This window comes from Protopterus annectens, chromosome 8.part0 (assembly GCF_019279795.1).
Source record: "Protopterus annectens isolate FY-2018-M chromosome 8.part0, PAN1.0, whole genome shotgun sequence".
NCBI classification, from domain to species: Eukaryota; Metazoa; Chordata; order Ceratodontiformes; family Protopteridae; genus Protopterus; species Protopterus annectens.
The window spans coordinates 1,230,563,304-1,230,580,818 of NC_056741.1; the positions used below are offsets into that span (position 1 = coordinate 1,230,563,304).

The 17,515-nt window shown below is 47.1% G+C and overlaps 1 protein-coding gene across 1 annotated transcript in view; it reads right to left on the minus strand.

Annotated features, from left to right (window-relative positions):
* The window catches only part of UBA1 (ubiquitin like modifier activating enzyme 1), a 2,903,587-nt gene that overhangs the window by 1,294,809 nt on the left and 1,591,263 nt on the right, over positions 1 to 17,515 (minus strand). The window contains exons 19-20 of the mRNA XM_044080725.1: positions 10,780 to 10,793; positions 7,470 to 7,492 (exon numbers count right to left, since the gene is read on the minus strand). Of these exons, the coding sequence (XP_043936660.1) occupies positions 7,470 to 7,492; positions 10,780 to 10,793 (37 nt within the window). The remainder of the gene's footprint in view (positions 1 to 7,469; positions 7,493 to 10,779; positions 10,794 to 17,515) is intronic.

Sequence of the window (17,515 nt, forward strand, 5' to 3'; positions counted from 1 at the left end):
ATGAAGGTCTCTCCAAACACCATTATATTGGGCGACTTCAACTACCCAAATATAGACTGGGAGCATTACTCTAGCTCCAACACCCTAGCCCAAAGGTTCCTATAATTTAGGAACTCAAATGCTATGGAACAACTTGTTACCACTCCCACAAGAGGGGAAAACATACTGGACCTGATCATCACCAACATGGGGACTCTATGCTCCAGACCAGAAGTGTATCCCTCACTGGTAAGATCAGACCATAAACTAATCTCACTGGATATTTACATCCCGACCCCACCCCCTGCCCAGAAAACCACAGTGAAAAACTTCTCTAAAGCAAATTTCACACACCTCAAAACAGAGGTGGAATCCTTCAAAGCCCCCGGGCCTGTGGAAAATACGGCCCAGACCGCAGAATCCTCTATAAACGCATTCTATGAACACCTTCAGGAATGCATGGATCTTGCAATCCCAAATAAAACCAAGACCCAATCCTCCAAAGGCAGACGTCCTGTCTGGTGGACCCCAGCAATAAAACTGTACAATAGGAGGAAGCTACTACATGATAGAGCAAACTCCCAAAAAGGGAAGGCATCTCTGATCAGTATTAGCAAAAAACTACGGGCACACACAAAATCGTCTAAGGCCAGCTTCGAGAGAAAAATTGCACAGGACACTAAGGATAATCACAAGGCTTTCTTTAGTTATCCACGAACTGTAAAAACTGGTAAAACACGACAAGGCTCCTCAGTAGTTCACTCGAGTAGAATTTATTCACAAACACCAAAAAACAAAAACAAATGTAGAATAAGTACTTATTCTACATTTGTTTTTGTTTTTTGGTGTTTGTGAATAAATTCTACTCGACTGAACTACTGAGGAGCCTTGTCATGTTTTACTTTCTTTAGTTATGTTAGGAACCTGGGTGGGAATTCCCAGATATGCTCAGAATTTGTCCAAAATGACAAAAAATACACCAAACCCACAAACATTACCAACATCCTAGCTGACAGGTTCAGCGCAAACTTCTCCCCCCCCTCCCCACCAAAATGGCAAATATCTATCCCAGCAGAGTGCTGCCCCCCTGACATCTCAGATGCTCAGGTAAGAGCCGCCCTCTCCAAAGCAAAAAACACAGGATCAATGGGACCAGACGGTGTCCCGGGCTGCATCCTACATGAACTACAAGAAGAGCTAAACCCACACATAAAACTACTGTTCAATCTCAGCCTTACTACAGGATATGTACCCAAAGAGTGGCGTACAGCAACAGTGGTCCCTCTCCACAAAGGTGGTGCCTCAACGGATCCTGGAAACTATCGCCCCATAAGCCTGACTAGCTTGGTCTGCAAAGCTATGGAAAGGATCATCATGGATCTCATAAATAAAGATATTGGGGACCTACAGACACTGGATCCTACCCAGTTCGGCTTTAAGGGCAGATCCTGGATCTTAAACCTGGTCGATTTCTTTGAAACAGTCACCAAGGCCATTGACGAGGGGAAGGTGGTCCACACAGCCTACTTGGGCCTCGCAAAAGCCTTCGATACAATACCCCACTCGGGCATTATTGATAAGCTCACAAGCTTAAATATAAATAGCTATGTCACTAGATGGGTTGCAAACTGGCTCAAGGACAGAACTCACATGGTTAGAATTGCTGGAGCTATGTCAGACTCCAAACCAGTTACAAGTGGCGTCCCACAAGGCTCAGTCCTGGGACTTCTCTTGTTCGGTATATACTTCTCGGAGGTACAGGCCAACACGGAAGGACTGTGGCTGACCAAGTTCGCAGATTACTGCAAACTGGGTGCCATAATCGACTCTCCAGCCGACACAAGCATCCTCCAAAAGGGCCCGATAGAAACAGACAACTGGTGCCAGAGCCATGGCCTCAAGCTAAATGCCAAAAAGTGTATAGTGATCCCCTTTGGCAAAAACAAAGTGCTCACAAATTACCACATAGGTGGTAATCCATTAAGTAGAGAAGTAGTAATTAGGGACCTGGGGACCCAAGTTGATAGCAATCTCGCATTTGACAACAACGTGGCCAAAGTGGTTAGAAGAACATTTTATATAGCCCCCTAATCATGAAGGGATTCACATCTACATCAGGGGAGGTCATCGTGCCTCTTTACTCATCCCTCATCAGGCCCATAATTGAGTACAATGCCCCTTTTGGGATGTACCTTACCAGACACCTGCAGCAACTGGAAAGACCCCAGAAGTACCTCACCAAGAGGATCAAAGGGCTCAAACAGATGCCATATGCTGCCCGGTTAAAGAAACTCCAGCTCTACTCAGTGGCATACCGCCTGCTCAGAGGCGATCTGTGCCTGACGTATAAAGCCATGTCCAACCCGGAATTAATGGAAATGCTGCACCTCAGAAAACCTAAATCCCATCGAGCTACGCGCTCGAGAGACTTGAACCTCAGCACTGAAATAAATAGGACATGCTGGAGGGACAGATTCATAACCCAGAGGCTCCCTTCACTATGGAATAAAATCCCAGACCAGGTTAGGCAGAGTCCCTCAGTGGCATACCGCCTGCTCAGAGCCGATCTGTAGCTGACGTATAAAGCCATGAGGAATCTTGATGAGTGGATGGGAGATCATAGGTTTACCCCGGGTATCACTTGTGTCACTGTTAGACAGAAGCACAGTATACTAACCTCGAAAAAGGGCATAGCAAAATTAAAATGGGTGGCGAAAGCCAAACACACTCTGGCTAGGCTTATAAATGCCCTAGGGCAGACAGCCTAGTATGAAACTATGGACTAGAAAAGATACAAAGTTGGCACCTGATAGACCACTGAACCGCTACTGTCCACTGCAACACTCATTTGCCTTGCCAAGGGAAAGTAATGAAGGTTGCCATCAACCCAAAAAGTTTTAAGACTAGTCTGGTAGGTGGTGTTTGATGAAAAAGAGCTGTAATGCTCAATTCAGTAATGTGAATAACCTATTCTGCAGTAGCCTTGCTATTTGAAGCAGTGTACAAGTGAGACTTGATGAATTCTAGAGTATGTACTGGGAAGAAATTACATTTTTAATGATTTACTGTAATTGCTAGCTGGAAGCAAAGCTAGCGCAATTAGTTATTGGCCGGACTAGAACAGGCCTGGCGGCCGCAGTGACAATCCTGTCATCTAGTCAGAGGAATGCCTGAAACCCTTGCAGTCCGAGATGAACTGCAACCACTGCCATGCATTTGGTGATAACTAGGGGGTCTGCAGTGAGCCCAAAGGGCAAGCACCTGGACTGAAAGTGACTGGCTACCCAGACAGAAGCAAAAAATCTCCTAAAGGATCTGTCCCCCTTTTGATACTGTAGTAAGGGCCCTGAAGTTCTAATATGCACATCATACTGACCCTCCTCATAAGGGGAAGGAAGGATGGACTGTACCATTACCAGCCGGAACTTCATGTGTTTAACATACTAATTCAAACTGAGGTCCTCGTTCATTTTTGGCATCAAAGAGTCTCAAAATAAGCTCTGAATCCCTGCTAGTCTGGCAGGCCCCTCTTGGATGACTCACTTTTCTAGCACCTGCTTAATTTCTATTGCTGAACTCTTGTTTGACAGCGTGGAGCACTGGGGAGTTTCTTTGCTAGTGTGGGTGAATAAAGAAAAAGAATTAAATAACATCCAGGAAAAATTGTCCACACCGAGAAATCTTGGGTGATGGACATCCAGGCATCTGAGTGCAGAGGCAACCCCCCCCCCCCGCCTCCCTGGTGCAGTATTTATGCAAACGCTCAGAAGTTCTACTGCCTATGAGAACGGACCCCTGAATTATTTATTCAGCAGGCCTCCTCTACCACGACGGTGACATCTACAGTTTGAATACCTCCCCTCTGCTTCAGGAGATGCATCTCCAAAACAGTCCTGAGGAAACCCTTATGACTTCTGGAACCACAGATTTTTACACCCTTCTGGTTTCTATAGTAGGTTTGGGGGGGGGGGGTTAGAAAACCATACGCTTAGGGCAAAAAGAGTTTTCCAATCCTGCTCACTCCTGGAGTGTGTGCCCTTGACCTTATGGCTGAAGAAAGTTGAGGCATCAAATGAGGCAGTGATAATCTTAAAAGGCTCTGCAAAAATCACAAACTCATCCAGGCACATCTCCCACGGCAATGCCAGAGTGTCTTGAAACACCCTCTGATGCACCGCATACAAGTACCATGGGGGGCATTCAACAGGGACTGAAGGGTAACCAGTTGCAAACCCAGTTTTTCAGACTTCTGCTTACATGGACCCAGAGAGAGACAGACTGCTTCTTGGTCAAATTTCTCAAACCTAGTCATGTGTGCCAAATAATTCAGCAACCTATAATCAAACATAGATGAAGCATAAACTCTCTTCCCAAACCTGTCCAAAGCCCTGGAATGAAAATGACAGATGACTATTCAGCAGGCTACTTCTTGGGGGTTACTGCCACTACCATGGCGTCCTCTGCCACCCTTGCTTCAGTTAGGGCAGTCTTTAGGAGCAACAAGGTATTTAAGTTTTCTGGGAATTGGTTCCACAACTTCAGGTTCCTTCCACGCCTGTCAAAAGATCAATTCCACCATATCAGTTGGTAGAACTACCCAGGAAGTAGCTGAGCCGAAACGAAAAGCTTAAAGAAAAATTGATTCCTCCTGAGAAGGGGCTTTGGAAGATAAACCTCATTTTTCTCACACAAGCTCGAGAATCTCCCCAAATCAGATATCCTCAAGTGGCGATCTGGGGGAACCCTCCCCTTCACAGAGATCCATGTTTTCTGTCAGACTCCTGTAGGGAGAAAACACTTCAGCTTATGAAGTCTCTTGACAGGGGGCTATTCTGGGGAGAATTTAGAAGAATGGGGGGGGGGGGGGGTCCTGAATGTTGACAGTCTCAAGGTTACTATGAACTAGCTGTCCTGCTGGGATAGACTGTGTAGGATCTGGACCCAGGGCTATCAGTTGCAGACATGTGGGGCTGAGGGAGATGCATATTGTCCTGTCTCCTGCTTTGGCTAAACCTCTCTCACTGCCTAAGTCAAAAGCAGAGGGAGGAAACCCAAAATCACCCTAACAGCAGCTGAAGATGCCACTCTGGAATGAACAAGAGAGCCCACTAATCCCTGCTCAGTGACTGGAGCCAAGCTATCCAACACGGATGCTTCAGGAAGGAGGAACAACTTCAGAGACAAGTCACTATGTCTAGACTCTGCTCAAACTTTGGCTACAAGATCCATTCGGCTCTAAAGTGCATATTGACAAGTCACACGAGAATCCAAAAATTGTAAATTCTAGAAAAAAAATATACAGTTCTCGTTAGAAAACTAGTTCAGTCATAAAATTGTAAAATGTCACCCCACATCCCCATCTCCAAAGGTAACTTACCAGTGCAGCAAACAAGAAATGCTAGGCAACCATCTATATGTAAAGCCTGCAGGAAGAGCATGTTCTTTGATGGCAAGAACACCCTGAAGAGCACAGCGCCCAAACCTTAGATTTTCTTCAACAGTGCTTGAGCTGTCAATGGTCTGGTTTGTGTAAGGTGGCCTAAAAGCTTTGGGAGATGGCCATCTGTCACATCCTAGGCAAGATAAAATCCATACAGGTAAGGCCACTGCAACAGTGATCTAATGAACATTTGAAGCATTCTGTGGCAAGCTCAACAGCTACAAAAGCTACAAGCTTGTTGGGGGCAACCATGACAAGGTTCAATACTAAACACTTCCACTAAAAAGTAGGCCTGCAAGTGCATGGCCATGGCAGCTCAGCTGCCTACCTCTTGAAGAATGGAAACTGCATCAGAAAGACAATGATCGCTACTGAGCTCAAGACATTCGAGATATGTCAAGGCTCTGACTCATCTTGACCTGGAGCCCAAGATCAGGCAATCCCAATAACTGTGTCGAACATAACCCAGTAAAAAGCTTTTGGTAAGCAAAGTACAGTTGTGTACACATACATTCGAACATCTACATTTATGGTATTCAATGTTGCAGTCCTGACATGTGGGGCCCTACTACAACAGTAAAAGTCTTCTCTCTTACGACCAGACGCACTTGACCAACGCCAGTAAGCTGGGGTATAAGTGGAGTCCACCTGCGTCATTACCTCAGATGTTTTCTTGCTCCTTGTAATTAGAAGCAACTCCCAACAGGAGCAGCAGGTTCAAGGCCAGATGGCTAGGACAAGGATCCCCAGGCATGAGGGAGTGGAGAGTAGGTAGTCTATGGCACATGGAACAGCAGGTCAAGGCAAGAAACCCTAAGCAGGCAGGAGTACAGAGGAGGGGTCCTTGGTACATGAGAAAAAGTAATTAGCTCTCTAAAGGCTATTGGGGGCAAGGAGGGCAAGAAAGATTACTAACAGTGAACATACACAAACATCTACATTTGTTAAGTGTATACAACTGTACTATGTTCATGTTTCACTTGCAGTTCTAACTTGTGGGAAGATTCCCAAAGTAAAAGGGAGGTGCTGAAGTAGGATGGGAAAGATAGTTTTGAAGGGAAATAGTGTTAAAACTGAACTGGAGAAGTGTCTGGTGTTAAATGGTACAAATGATCAGATGGCAGGCTCCTCTTTCTCTTGTTAAGTACACCCTGCATGGAGGTAGTACAGGGCCCAGCTGTCCCAATGGAAAGGGCTCTACCAGACAAGAGATATCCTTCCATGATGATAGAAAGTGTGTACTGGGAGAGAAAGAGATCCCTTTGGAAATGGACCACTGGTAAAATGTCAATGGCCACAAATATATGACCAGTTTTATACTGACCATGTATTAGGGTAGCCACCTATGGAAATTTTGAGCAAGGAAGGGTACCCTTCCATCTGTACTGGGGATTTGGAGAGAAGAGAGGTGCATGCCTGGCTAAAAAAAGTAGGCGTCAACCCCGGTTTGAGTTGATGGTAGCATTAGGACAGAGCCTAGAGAGTCAGAGATTCTCCAACTGTAGAGATAGGAAACAAGCAGGCAGGGCTCAATGACAGAAGATTATTTTTTTCTAAGACAAGGTGTGAAGAAATTAGACACATTTGTGCTAGCATGTCTGGCTGAGTTTTTGTACAAAATTTCAAATTAACCTGTGTATTATATGCCAGCATGTTTAGATATAACATTATAAATAAGTTCTTACATTAAAGCATTCTGTACAAATAGATTATAAAGACTTAAACAGTGTTCCTTTACATTTCTAGCTCCGCACATTTGTGAAGATTCTAACTGCAGACTGTCTCAAAATTAGCTAATCTGCAGATGTCATTGGAATGTTACCAATTGCTGTGTGTTACTGTGGCTGAAAGACAGGAAAGAACTTTATCAAACAGTTGGTTAATTTTTAAAATATGAAATGAAAATTAGAAATGGGACAGTTGTGATAGTTAAGCTAGGCTATAAAAGGGCATGCTAAAGACAGATTGTCAGTTGCAGTTATAGTTGTCACTTAAAAGCCAGTTACAGTTGCAATTGTACTGTGCAGTTGATTCTCAAAAAAGGGCTCACCAAGAACTGTAACCCTGCCTTTGCTCTGTTGTAACAATTTAGTTTATATCAGGGACAGTGTTCTTTAGTCAGGTGGGAAAATTATAACTAAGAGTTTTTCTAAATGTTGGACTTCTATCATACAGTATGGTATGTCACCAGTGAGGGGACTTGGTAAGGTCTTTGGTCAAGCCCTCTGAAAACATGTCATATTTCCAAGGTAGTCTGGAGCTTTAAGTGTGAAAACTGCTAAAGCACATGTCTGGTTCCGGAACATGTTCAGTGACCTAACTCCCTATTAGTGGGACGAACAAAAGAACTCTCTTCCAACAGTTTCTTTTTTGTAGCTGCTGCTACCTTGGCATCTACCAGTGGGCCTTTGCTTCTGGGCTTCCTGTCTTCTGGCGTTACCAAAACCCTGTTTCTTTGGGAATAAGTTACACTATATCAAGTTTCTTCAAGTGACAGGGTTACAAGTAAATCAGAGAGTGGTATCCCAGGATGCAGATGAGCAAGTATAAAGGCTCTGGCACTGACACTTTGAACCAGATCAGATGGGATGACAAGTACTGGAGAAAAAAGTGGAAGGGTAGTTACACCCATACCTTGTGAGCCCAGTGGAGATGGCACAGGGAGTACCCCTAATTGGATTTCAGTTTTCAGGAATATCTGCATCATTCAATTGAGCTCCATATCTGTGAGGTATCCAATGGACCAGACAGACCTTGAGAAGAACAATGCCACTGAAGGTCTGCATTACAGTTCAACTTGCAGGTTGGCTGAACGGAGCCTAAGACTCCCCAGCTCCAGGAAAAATCTTTGGCGTGGTGAGGGAAATCAGAGCAACTGCTGGATCCAATTTCCTTGGAGTTTTATTTGCCAGACTTGAATTGAAGATCGTTCCATTAAACATTTTTTTTAACTTCTCTCTCTTTCCTTCTTAACCACTTTAACTGGGGAAATTGGAGCTGGTCTAGAAGCACTGGACATGGAACTTTAAGACAGAGATCCAGATGCTTTCTGAGGGGGAAGCAAAGCTTTTAAGACAAGTTTTTTTTGTAACCTTGAACGGCCCATATTCCCAGAAGCAGCACAGATAACACAATTTGTCTCAAGATGGGCACAGCCCAAACAGAGTGCAGGTCTTTAGGTGGAATTTTGTCCAGAAGCTGTGCACTTCTTGGCGTTTGTCTGACAGAGAAGCCAACCAAAATAATATTAAAGCAAAAATTTACTCGTTAGTAGCTCTTATTTTTTTGAATATTTCTCTGATTATTTATTTAAAGCCTATTTCAAACAAAGAATTTAACTCTAAAAATGGGAAAATACTAGAATTAGAAGTTATGTACTCACCATAACGTTCCATCTGAGTAGGTGACTTCATTCGGATGCAACCTGTGGGTATCGGATCCGACCTCGGATCCGAGCCGGCAATTCAAAAGCTTAGGCTCCGAGCTCCTAGCTCCTCCCTCTTACCCATAACCCCTTGCCAAGCCCTGACTGACCTCAGATTGAGTTTGCCTCAAAATACTGACTACAGTACACCTAAAAACAGCATAAATAACAAACAAAGGTCAGAGAGGAGGGAGGGATATGGTTTGATCATCGAAGTCAAGTCACCCAGAGAGAACGTTATGGTGTGAGTACATAAATCTAAATCTGGGAAGTAGGCTGATCTGCATTCGCCTGGAGGACAGAGTCCCCAGAGTCCCCGGCTGGGCCGGAATCTTGGGCGGAGCTGATGGATGTTTCGAGCAAGAGCCAAAGCAGATGCTCTTCAACAAAACAACAACCTTCACCTTATAAATAGAAATAAAAGGTATGAGCCCCCAAAGCTGCCGCTATAGATATCATCCAATGATACACTTACTTAAAGGGGCTACGCGCTGAAACCCCTAGTAGAATGAGAGGAATGATCTCTGAGGAGGGGTCCCTGAAGTGTCATATGCCCGCATTAAATAATCATATCATCCATCCTTAGTGACTTTAGATACTGCTTTACCCAGAGCAAATTTAGAAAACAGCTGATCTGATTTCCTGTGACCAGCTGTTCTGTGAATATAAAAACGTAATTGTCTATGAACATCCAAGGAATGCAATTTGTATTCTCCTTTGTTTGAGTACTTGGGAAAAAACACAGGTAAATTGATTGATTGGTTAATATTAGATTAAGAAGAGACCTTCGAAGAAAAGATGGATTGGTCCTGAGGCACACCCTATCAGGAAAGAAAGAAAGGTAAGGCGGCTTGACGCATAGAGCCTGAAGCTCAGACACTCTTCTGGCTGAAGTGATAGCTACCAAGAAGGCAGTCTTCCAGGAAAGGTACTTTAGATCTGTAGAAGCTGCAGGCTCAAGGGAGGAGCAGTAAGTGCTTGCAGAACTAAAGACAAGTCCCAAGGTGGTACAACCTCCTTGACTGGAGGCCTCAACAAAAAATCCCTTTGAGAAAGGTTTTGCATAATTTAGCCGTCATGAGGGAGCTGTCTCATGACCAATGTGATAATGCGAGATAGCTGCCAATTGTACCTTAATCGTGGAAGAACTTGCCCCTTGATGAAAGAGGTCTGTTAAAAAATCCAGCACCGCTGACATAGGTGCCGAGAAAGGATCCAAAGTTCTCTGTACCGCCCAAATAGAGAATCTCTTCCATTTACTCCGATAAACCTGCCTGGTGGAAGGTTTATGAGCTGCCACTAAGATGGCCTTGACCTGTGATGAGATACCGGGAGTCCTAATCAAGGATGGAACTGGAGCAGCCAAGCTGTCAACTTCAGTGTGCGCAGATTGGGAACCGAAATTCCCAGAGGGTGGGAGATGAGATCCGGAATTGGATCCAGAATCCAGGGTGGATTGATTTTGTGAGACCACACGAAGGGGAACCAGGGTTGACGAGGCCAGAACGGGGCAATGAGAATCATTATGCTCCCCAAACTGTTGGCTTTCTGCAGAAGCCTCTGCATCAGAGGAAGTGGAGGGTAGGCATAAAGGAGACCGGGAGGCCAAGCATGCACCAGAGCATCTCGGGAATTTCCCTGGTGGGGGAAGCAGAGCGAAGAAATTGTCGCATTTGGCGTTTGAGGGAGAGGCAAAAAGATCGCAACAGGGTTGCCCCCAAACGGCAAAAATCTTCTTCGCTACCTGAGGATTGAGAGACCACTCGTGAGGAGAAAGAATGGTGCGACTGAGCTTGTCCGCAAGGATGTTGGACTTTCCCGGAATGTGCGTTGCTACCAGAAAGGGTTTGGTGGAAATTGCCCATTCCCAGACTCTCATGGCCTCTCGACAAAGGGGGTAAGACCTGGTTCCTCCCTGTTTGTTGATATACCAGACTACCGACATGTTGTCTGTCTGAATCGCAATAGTCCCTGAAGGAAGAACGTGGTGAAGTGCTTGCAACGCTAGGAGCACCGCCCTCATTTCCAGGACATTTATATGCAATGACGTCTCTGTGGGATTCCACGTGCCTTGGACAATCTTTCCCACAGAATGCCCCCCCCCCCACCCGAGGCAAGAAGCGTCCGTGGTCACTGTGGCTCGGGGAAATGCAGCACAAAAAGGTCTCCCTGCCAGGGGCTCCGGAGAAAGAAGCCACCAAAGAAGGGAGTCCCTGCACGCCTTGCTGACCGCAATCGGAGCGTTGAGAGAGGAGCAAAGAGGGGACCACTGAACCTGAAGGGTCCATTGAAGAACCCGCATGCGTAAGCGAGCATGAATGAGAAGCGGAATAGCTGCCGCCATAGAACCTAGGGCCCTCAGGACCGAAGCTGCAGTTGGAGATGGTTGCAGGACAGCTGCTACATGACACTTCAGGTTGGCAATTCTGTCTGGAGTGAGGAAGGCTCGCATTGATCTGGTGTTTAGTCTTCCTCCTATGAAATCTATAGCTTGTGTGGGGTGCAGTAAAGATTTCTCCCAGTTGATCGTGATGCCCAGCCTTGGGGCTAGTTGAAGAAAGTAGTCCCTGGCTGAGCACAGAAGATGCCTTGATGATGCAGTCAGGAGCCAGTCGTCCAGGTACGGAAAGACCTGTAATCCCTGGAGCCTCAGGTGGGCCGCTACCACCGCTAGAACCTTGGTGAACACCCTGGGGGCTGAGGTGAGACCAAAGGGGAGGACCCTGAACTGATAATGACTGGCTCCCAGCCGGAACCGAAGAAACCTCCTGGATCGTCTGTCCATGCGAATGTGGTAGTACGCGTCCTTGAGGTCGATGGAGCACATCCAGTCGTTCTCCCTCAAGAGGGGAAGTATAGATTGGAGGGTGACCATCCGGAACTTTTGCTTGGTTACTGACAAGTTCAGCTGGGAAAGGTCTAAGATTGGTCTTAGGTCCCCCGTTTTCGTTGGCACCAAAAAGAACCTGGAGTAAAACCCTAATCCGGTTTGATCTGAGGGGACGCGCTGGATAGCTCTTTTTCCTAGCAGCTGCTCGATTTCGACAGCTGCCCCCTCCCTTTGGTCGGGTGGAACATCTGGGAGGCTGCGAGATCTGGGAACTTTGTACAGTGGGATTGTATAACCTCTGGATATCACGCAAAGCACCCAACGGTCTGATGTAATGGACTCCCAAGAAGTTAGGTGCCTCGAGAAACGCCCCCCCGACTGCCTCCAGAGACGGACAGCCGGGCAACCCTTCAGGGCTGCTGCGTGGGTCTCTCAGAGAAAGGTTCTCTGGACCCAAAGTTTCTAGGAGCCCCCCTGCCTCTAGGGCGGCGACCACCCTGTCCTCCTCTGCCACGGGAGGGCTGGTTATCCGGAGCAGGTTGGGACTGCTGCGATTTCCGGAACCACATCTTCTTCTGTCCCTTTTGGTTCTTCGAGAAGGACCTCTGGGGAGCTGAGAAGCGGACTCCGACGGCAGACAGCGTCTTCCCGTCCTTTTCGCTCTGGACCAGTGTTTCGCGAACAGTCTTGCCAAACAAGGCAGAACCATCAAAGGGGGCATTCGCAAAAGTTGCCTTGAAGGGCTCTGCGAAATCACAATGGCGGAGCCAGACCTGCCTCCTCATGACTAGGCCTGCTCCGCTGGCTCTAGCGGCTCCCTCGGTAGCATGAGAAAGTAGCCGCATAGATGTGTTAGATACCGATCTAAGAGTGGCCATTCAGGTGGAGTATACCCGTTTATCTTCACCCGACATGGACTCTGGGGGAGATGCAGCGTATTCTTTAATCAGATCCCGCTGCATCCTAATAACATGTGCCATGTAGTTCAGTGCTCTCAAAGAGAAGGTTGCTGAACTGAAAACTCGCTTCCCAATGCGATCCATCGAGCGGGACTCCTTGCCCGGAGGATGCATAGAGGGACTCTCCTGGGCCAATTCCCTCTTCATGGCTGCAGCCATCATCATGGCATCTACTGGGGGGCCCTTGCTCCAGTGAGTGCGGTCCGCCGGAGGGGAAAGGATGCGGTCAGGATGCTTGGGTACAGGCTCAACGGTGTCCGGATCCTTCCATGCTCTGATGGATATAAGATCCACCAGAGGGTCAGCAGGAGGGGACACCCAAGAGGTAGATGGGCCCGCCTCGAATGCCTCCAACACCACAGACTCGTCTGAGGAAGCCTTGGGGGCAGACCACCCCCCCCTGATCCTTAACATCTCCATAATGTCTCCAAATGAGACGTCTTCAGGGGGTGACCTTGGGGAGCCTTCCCCTTCATCCAAATCTGTGTCTTCGGTAACGGACTCGGGGGAGTCCATGTGCCTCCTTTTGCACTTGCGCTTCCGAGGTACTTCATCGGGGGGGCTGTCCGAGGAGTACTCTTCCGCAGTTGGATGTTCCAAGGGAACTACTTGGGACATTGAGGCGGGCTGTCCCTGGGACCGGCTGGTGGGGGCCTGGCCCAACTGCAAGGGAGTGCGGGATGGAGCCGTGGCAGGGACCGGGGGTCCGGATGTCCTCAACAGTGCCCTTTCCACTACGTCGAAGGCCGAGGGGGAGCCAGCTTCTCTAAAACCCGAGAGCCGACCCCCACTCGGATCCGACGACGGATCGGAGTCGGAGCCGAAACCGTCGGATCCGAGAGACCGGTGTGCTCCGACCTGGACGGAGCCTAAGACACACCAGCTCCCTCGGATCCAAGGCTCAGTCCTCGGCTCCGAGAGGTCGGGTCCGAAGTACCCGAAGCACTCAAGGGATGGGACGGATCCGAGGTGCGCCGACCTATCGGATCCGACCCACCCCCGGATCCAACTCTGCCCGGCGCCGACAGCTCCGAACCCGTGGTATGGGTCGGAGAAGGAGCCAAAGGCGAAAAGGGTCAAGCCCCTCCCGGATGGGGGGGGGCTAGGAGCACTCCCATTTGCATTTGGGCCTGGATGAATTTCCTCATCATCCGGTCCATATCAGCTTCACTCATGGAAAAAGTTGACCTGGTGGAGGCCACCGAAGCGGACCTAGAGAGCCGCCTCGGAGACCTCGTAGAAGGGCTAGCCTCCTCCTCCTCGGGCCCAGGAGAGAACCGAGGGGAGTGGAGCCGAGGAGGAGGAAAGCTAGAAGGCACAGGGGAGGCCCGCTTAGATGGAGGAGCCGAACTGGAAGTTTCGGCTCTCCGTTTGTGGTGCCTCTCCCTGTGCCTCTCCTTCTTCTCTCTCGCCCTAGAGGACTCTTTCTCCTCCGGCAACTTAGAGGGAGGTTGAGTCCCAGCCGGAGGGGGAGAGCCCACAGCAACATGTTGCTGAGTAGAAGGGGCAGAAGACGAAGCAGTATCTGGAGGTAGAAGTCCCGCCAGCACCAGCTTCGACCTCCGCTCCCTCAAAGCCCGGGGGTTGAACCCTGCACAAATGGTACAACCAGATGACAGGTGTTCAACCCCAAGATGACCTTGCAGTGTGGCCATCCGCTGGGGACAGCTTATGGCCACACTCGGTACATTTAGAGAAAACAGCCTTATGGGCTTCAGACATTATAAACCCTGAAGGCCTAAAACAACACATACACACAAACTACGCAAAAACCCGTGCAAACTTAAATAAAGAGAGAGGAAAGCCTAACACAATCAACACTAATAATATAAAGTGGCAAAAAAGAGAATTTTTAAACTTTTTCTGTCAGACAAACTTATCTGTCAACAAAATACGCCAGGAGCTCAAGAATCCGTCGCAACTTGAAAGCGGCAAACGGAATCTGAGGTCAGTCAGGGCTTGGCAAGGGGATATGGGTAAGAGGGAGGAGCTAGGAGCTCGGAGCCTAAGCTTTTGAATTGCCGGCTCGGATCCGAGGTCGGATCCGATACCCACAGGTTGCAGACGAATGAAGTCTTCCTACTTCAGATTACTTATTTCACTACTTAAGCAATTTCAAAGCTCAACATACACCTAGGATTAAATATTAGCACTAACAATGCTATTGACTACTTACTAACAAGCCTAACAATCTAGAAGGGGTTAGGCAAGAAAAATCTCAAAGTCAAAACTTTCACTAAGTGTGAAATTACAGAGCCCTTGGAAAATAAGTCTGAAAGTTCAGGTGGCAAATCAGATCTGGGGTTCTTTAGTGGAGGAGGAAATTACGGGTATGGTAGGACTTAGAGTTTCAGATTCACAGCTTTAGAAAAAGGTACCAAGGTCAGACCCAATTTAATCTGAAAACCAAAACTTGAACTGGATGAAAATGGACACTAGATCAGAGGTTCTCTCAACACGCCACGTCAGCTTTAAGAAAACAGCAAAATCATCCAGTGCATTCCTTCTCTGGTGAAGTGGAAGGTAATTAGATTAATCAAATAGAAGATATCTCAAGTCCAAGTGTGGCATACCACAGTCTACTGCCACATCTATGTAGTAATGTAGACTACATATGTGCTGGCAATGTAGCACAAATGTGGACTTTGAAACTATGCTGAACTTAAGACGCAAGGATACCCCTTGTCTGGCTTAATGGCTTCTTGAACATAAAGCCTCTGAAGTAAAATAACCCAGTGCTCCTCAGGCTTCTTCCTACTGATTACTTTCTGGGTGAAACACACTGTATAAAAACCATACCAAAGTGTTAAGTCAGATAGTATTTTCCAGTGCCAGAAGTGCATATATGTAAATGGATGATTGAATCAACCACATCTGTCTCCAAGACGGTGGCTTTAAGATGCACAAAAAAACATAGGATAATGCAGTGCTCATTAGTCTATCTACCTGCAGGTATGAAACTGTGCAATGGAAACTGGCATTAGGTGATAGGTAACAAAACAATGGATTGTGCCAGCAAAAGGCATTCTGAGTGGAGTGGGTTGGGGTGGGGTGCAGTGGGGGAAGAACCTGTCTGGGCCGGGGCTTATGTTTTGCAACTCTCTCTCTAGCAGTGCAATAGCACAACCTTTAAGGACATTTCCAGTGACAACATATGCTTTGTATCTAGAAGCAGAAGTGCAAACACTTCAAAAGGATGACTAAAGTACAGTTTTGTACCTACCATAAATGTAGATGTCCGAACAGGATAGCATCTGCAGTCCTTACAAATGGGTTGTCCTGTCGTCAGGCAGCCCTTCGGTCGGCCGGATTCCAAAGTCTGGGTCTGGCCTCGGCTGGTGTTGCACTTCACCCGACATCATCTCTGCTGGTCTTCAGGTATAAAGGCATCAGCCGACGCCATTTTCCTCTGTTTCTTGCCCCAGATGCCAGTTGCCCTCTTGGTAAGCTAAATTTTTGGATAAATGCCAAGGTTTCCAAAAAAGTAGAAGGCAAACACAAAAAACAAGCATGTATGTACATATATACAAACAAATACACCATAAGAGATCCCCCCCAGCTAGCTATTAGGTGGGTAAATACCCTAGGAGTACCACAGAGGGGAAGGAGGGAGGGTCATCCTGACTGCAGATGCTATCCTGTTCGGACATCTACATTTATGGTAGGTACAAAACTGTACTATGTCCTTCAAGGATGCATCTGCAGTCCTTACAAATGGGTAGAATACCATAGCCAAACTAGGGGAGGAGGAAGAAGAATTATGGTGTAGTTAGGATCCCTTGCAAAACAGCAGTGGCAAACCCTGCTGGGGATCTAGAGTATAGAGGTAAGTTATAATGCTTGGCAAATGTATGCACGGAGGTCCAAGTAGCAGCCTCAATAATGTCCTTGGTAGCCACTCCTCGTAAGAAAGCTGTGGTAGTGGCTGTAGCCCTTGTAGAATGAGGCCTTATGTTCTGTGGAATTTGCTTTCCATGGTAGGAGTAACAGAATCTTATGCAATTTCCTATCCACTTGGAGATTGTCTGTTTGGAAATTGCTTTTCCTTCCCTTCCTGTTGCAAAGCTACTAGAAGCTGGTCAGTTTTTCTATTGCCCTTGGTTCTGTCCAGGTAGTAGCGCAACTGTCTATGTACATCCAAGGTATGCAGCAGTCTTTCCCCCCTGTTCTGTGGATTGGGGAAGAAGGTAGGTAGGTGGATTGCCTGGTTTAGAGACACTCTGGATACCACCTTAGGCATAAATGTAGGATTAGTTCTCATGGACACTCTATCTTGATGGAAGATTAGGAAGGGTTGTACTGCCATTAAGGCCTGTAGTTCGAAACCCTTCTTGCTGAAGTAATTGCCAGTAGGAAAGCAGTTTTCCAGGATAGGTGTTGAAGATCTGCTGTTGCTGCTGGTTCGAATGGAGGAGTGTCAATTTTTCTAGCACAAAGTTCAAGTCCCATGCTGGTAATGGTGGTTTCCTAGGAGGTTTTACATTCTTGATTCCTCTGAGGAACTGCCTGAGTAGAGGATGTGAGAAGACAGGGGATCAAGCTGTATTCTGCAGAAATAGCTGATGCATGTATCTTGATGGAGGAATAGGACAGGCCTGTATGGAGAAGCTCTGCCAAATACTCCAGGATGTTGGCAATATCCATCTTTGACACATCTTTCCCTCTTTCAGTACTCCAAATGACAAACCTTTTCCATTTTCCTGCATAGTTCCTTCTTGTTGAAGGTCTGCGGGCCTCAAGGATAATGTCTTTAACCCTTTGGGATAAATCTGGGTTAGTTGCTCCTATGTAATGTTCCAGGCAGTCAGTTGCAGAGTTTTCAGGTTTGGATGCAGGATGTTGTAGTCGCTCTGAGTTAACATCAAAGGGATTAGGGGTAGTGT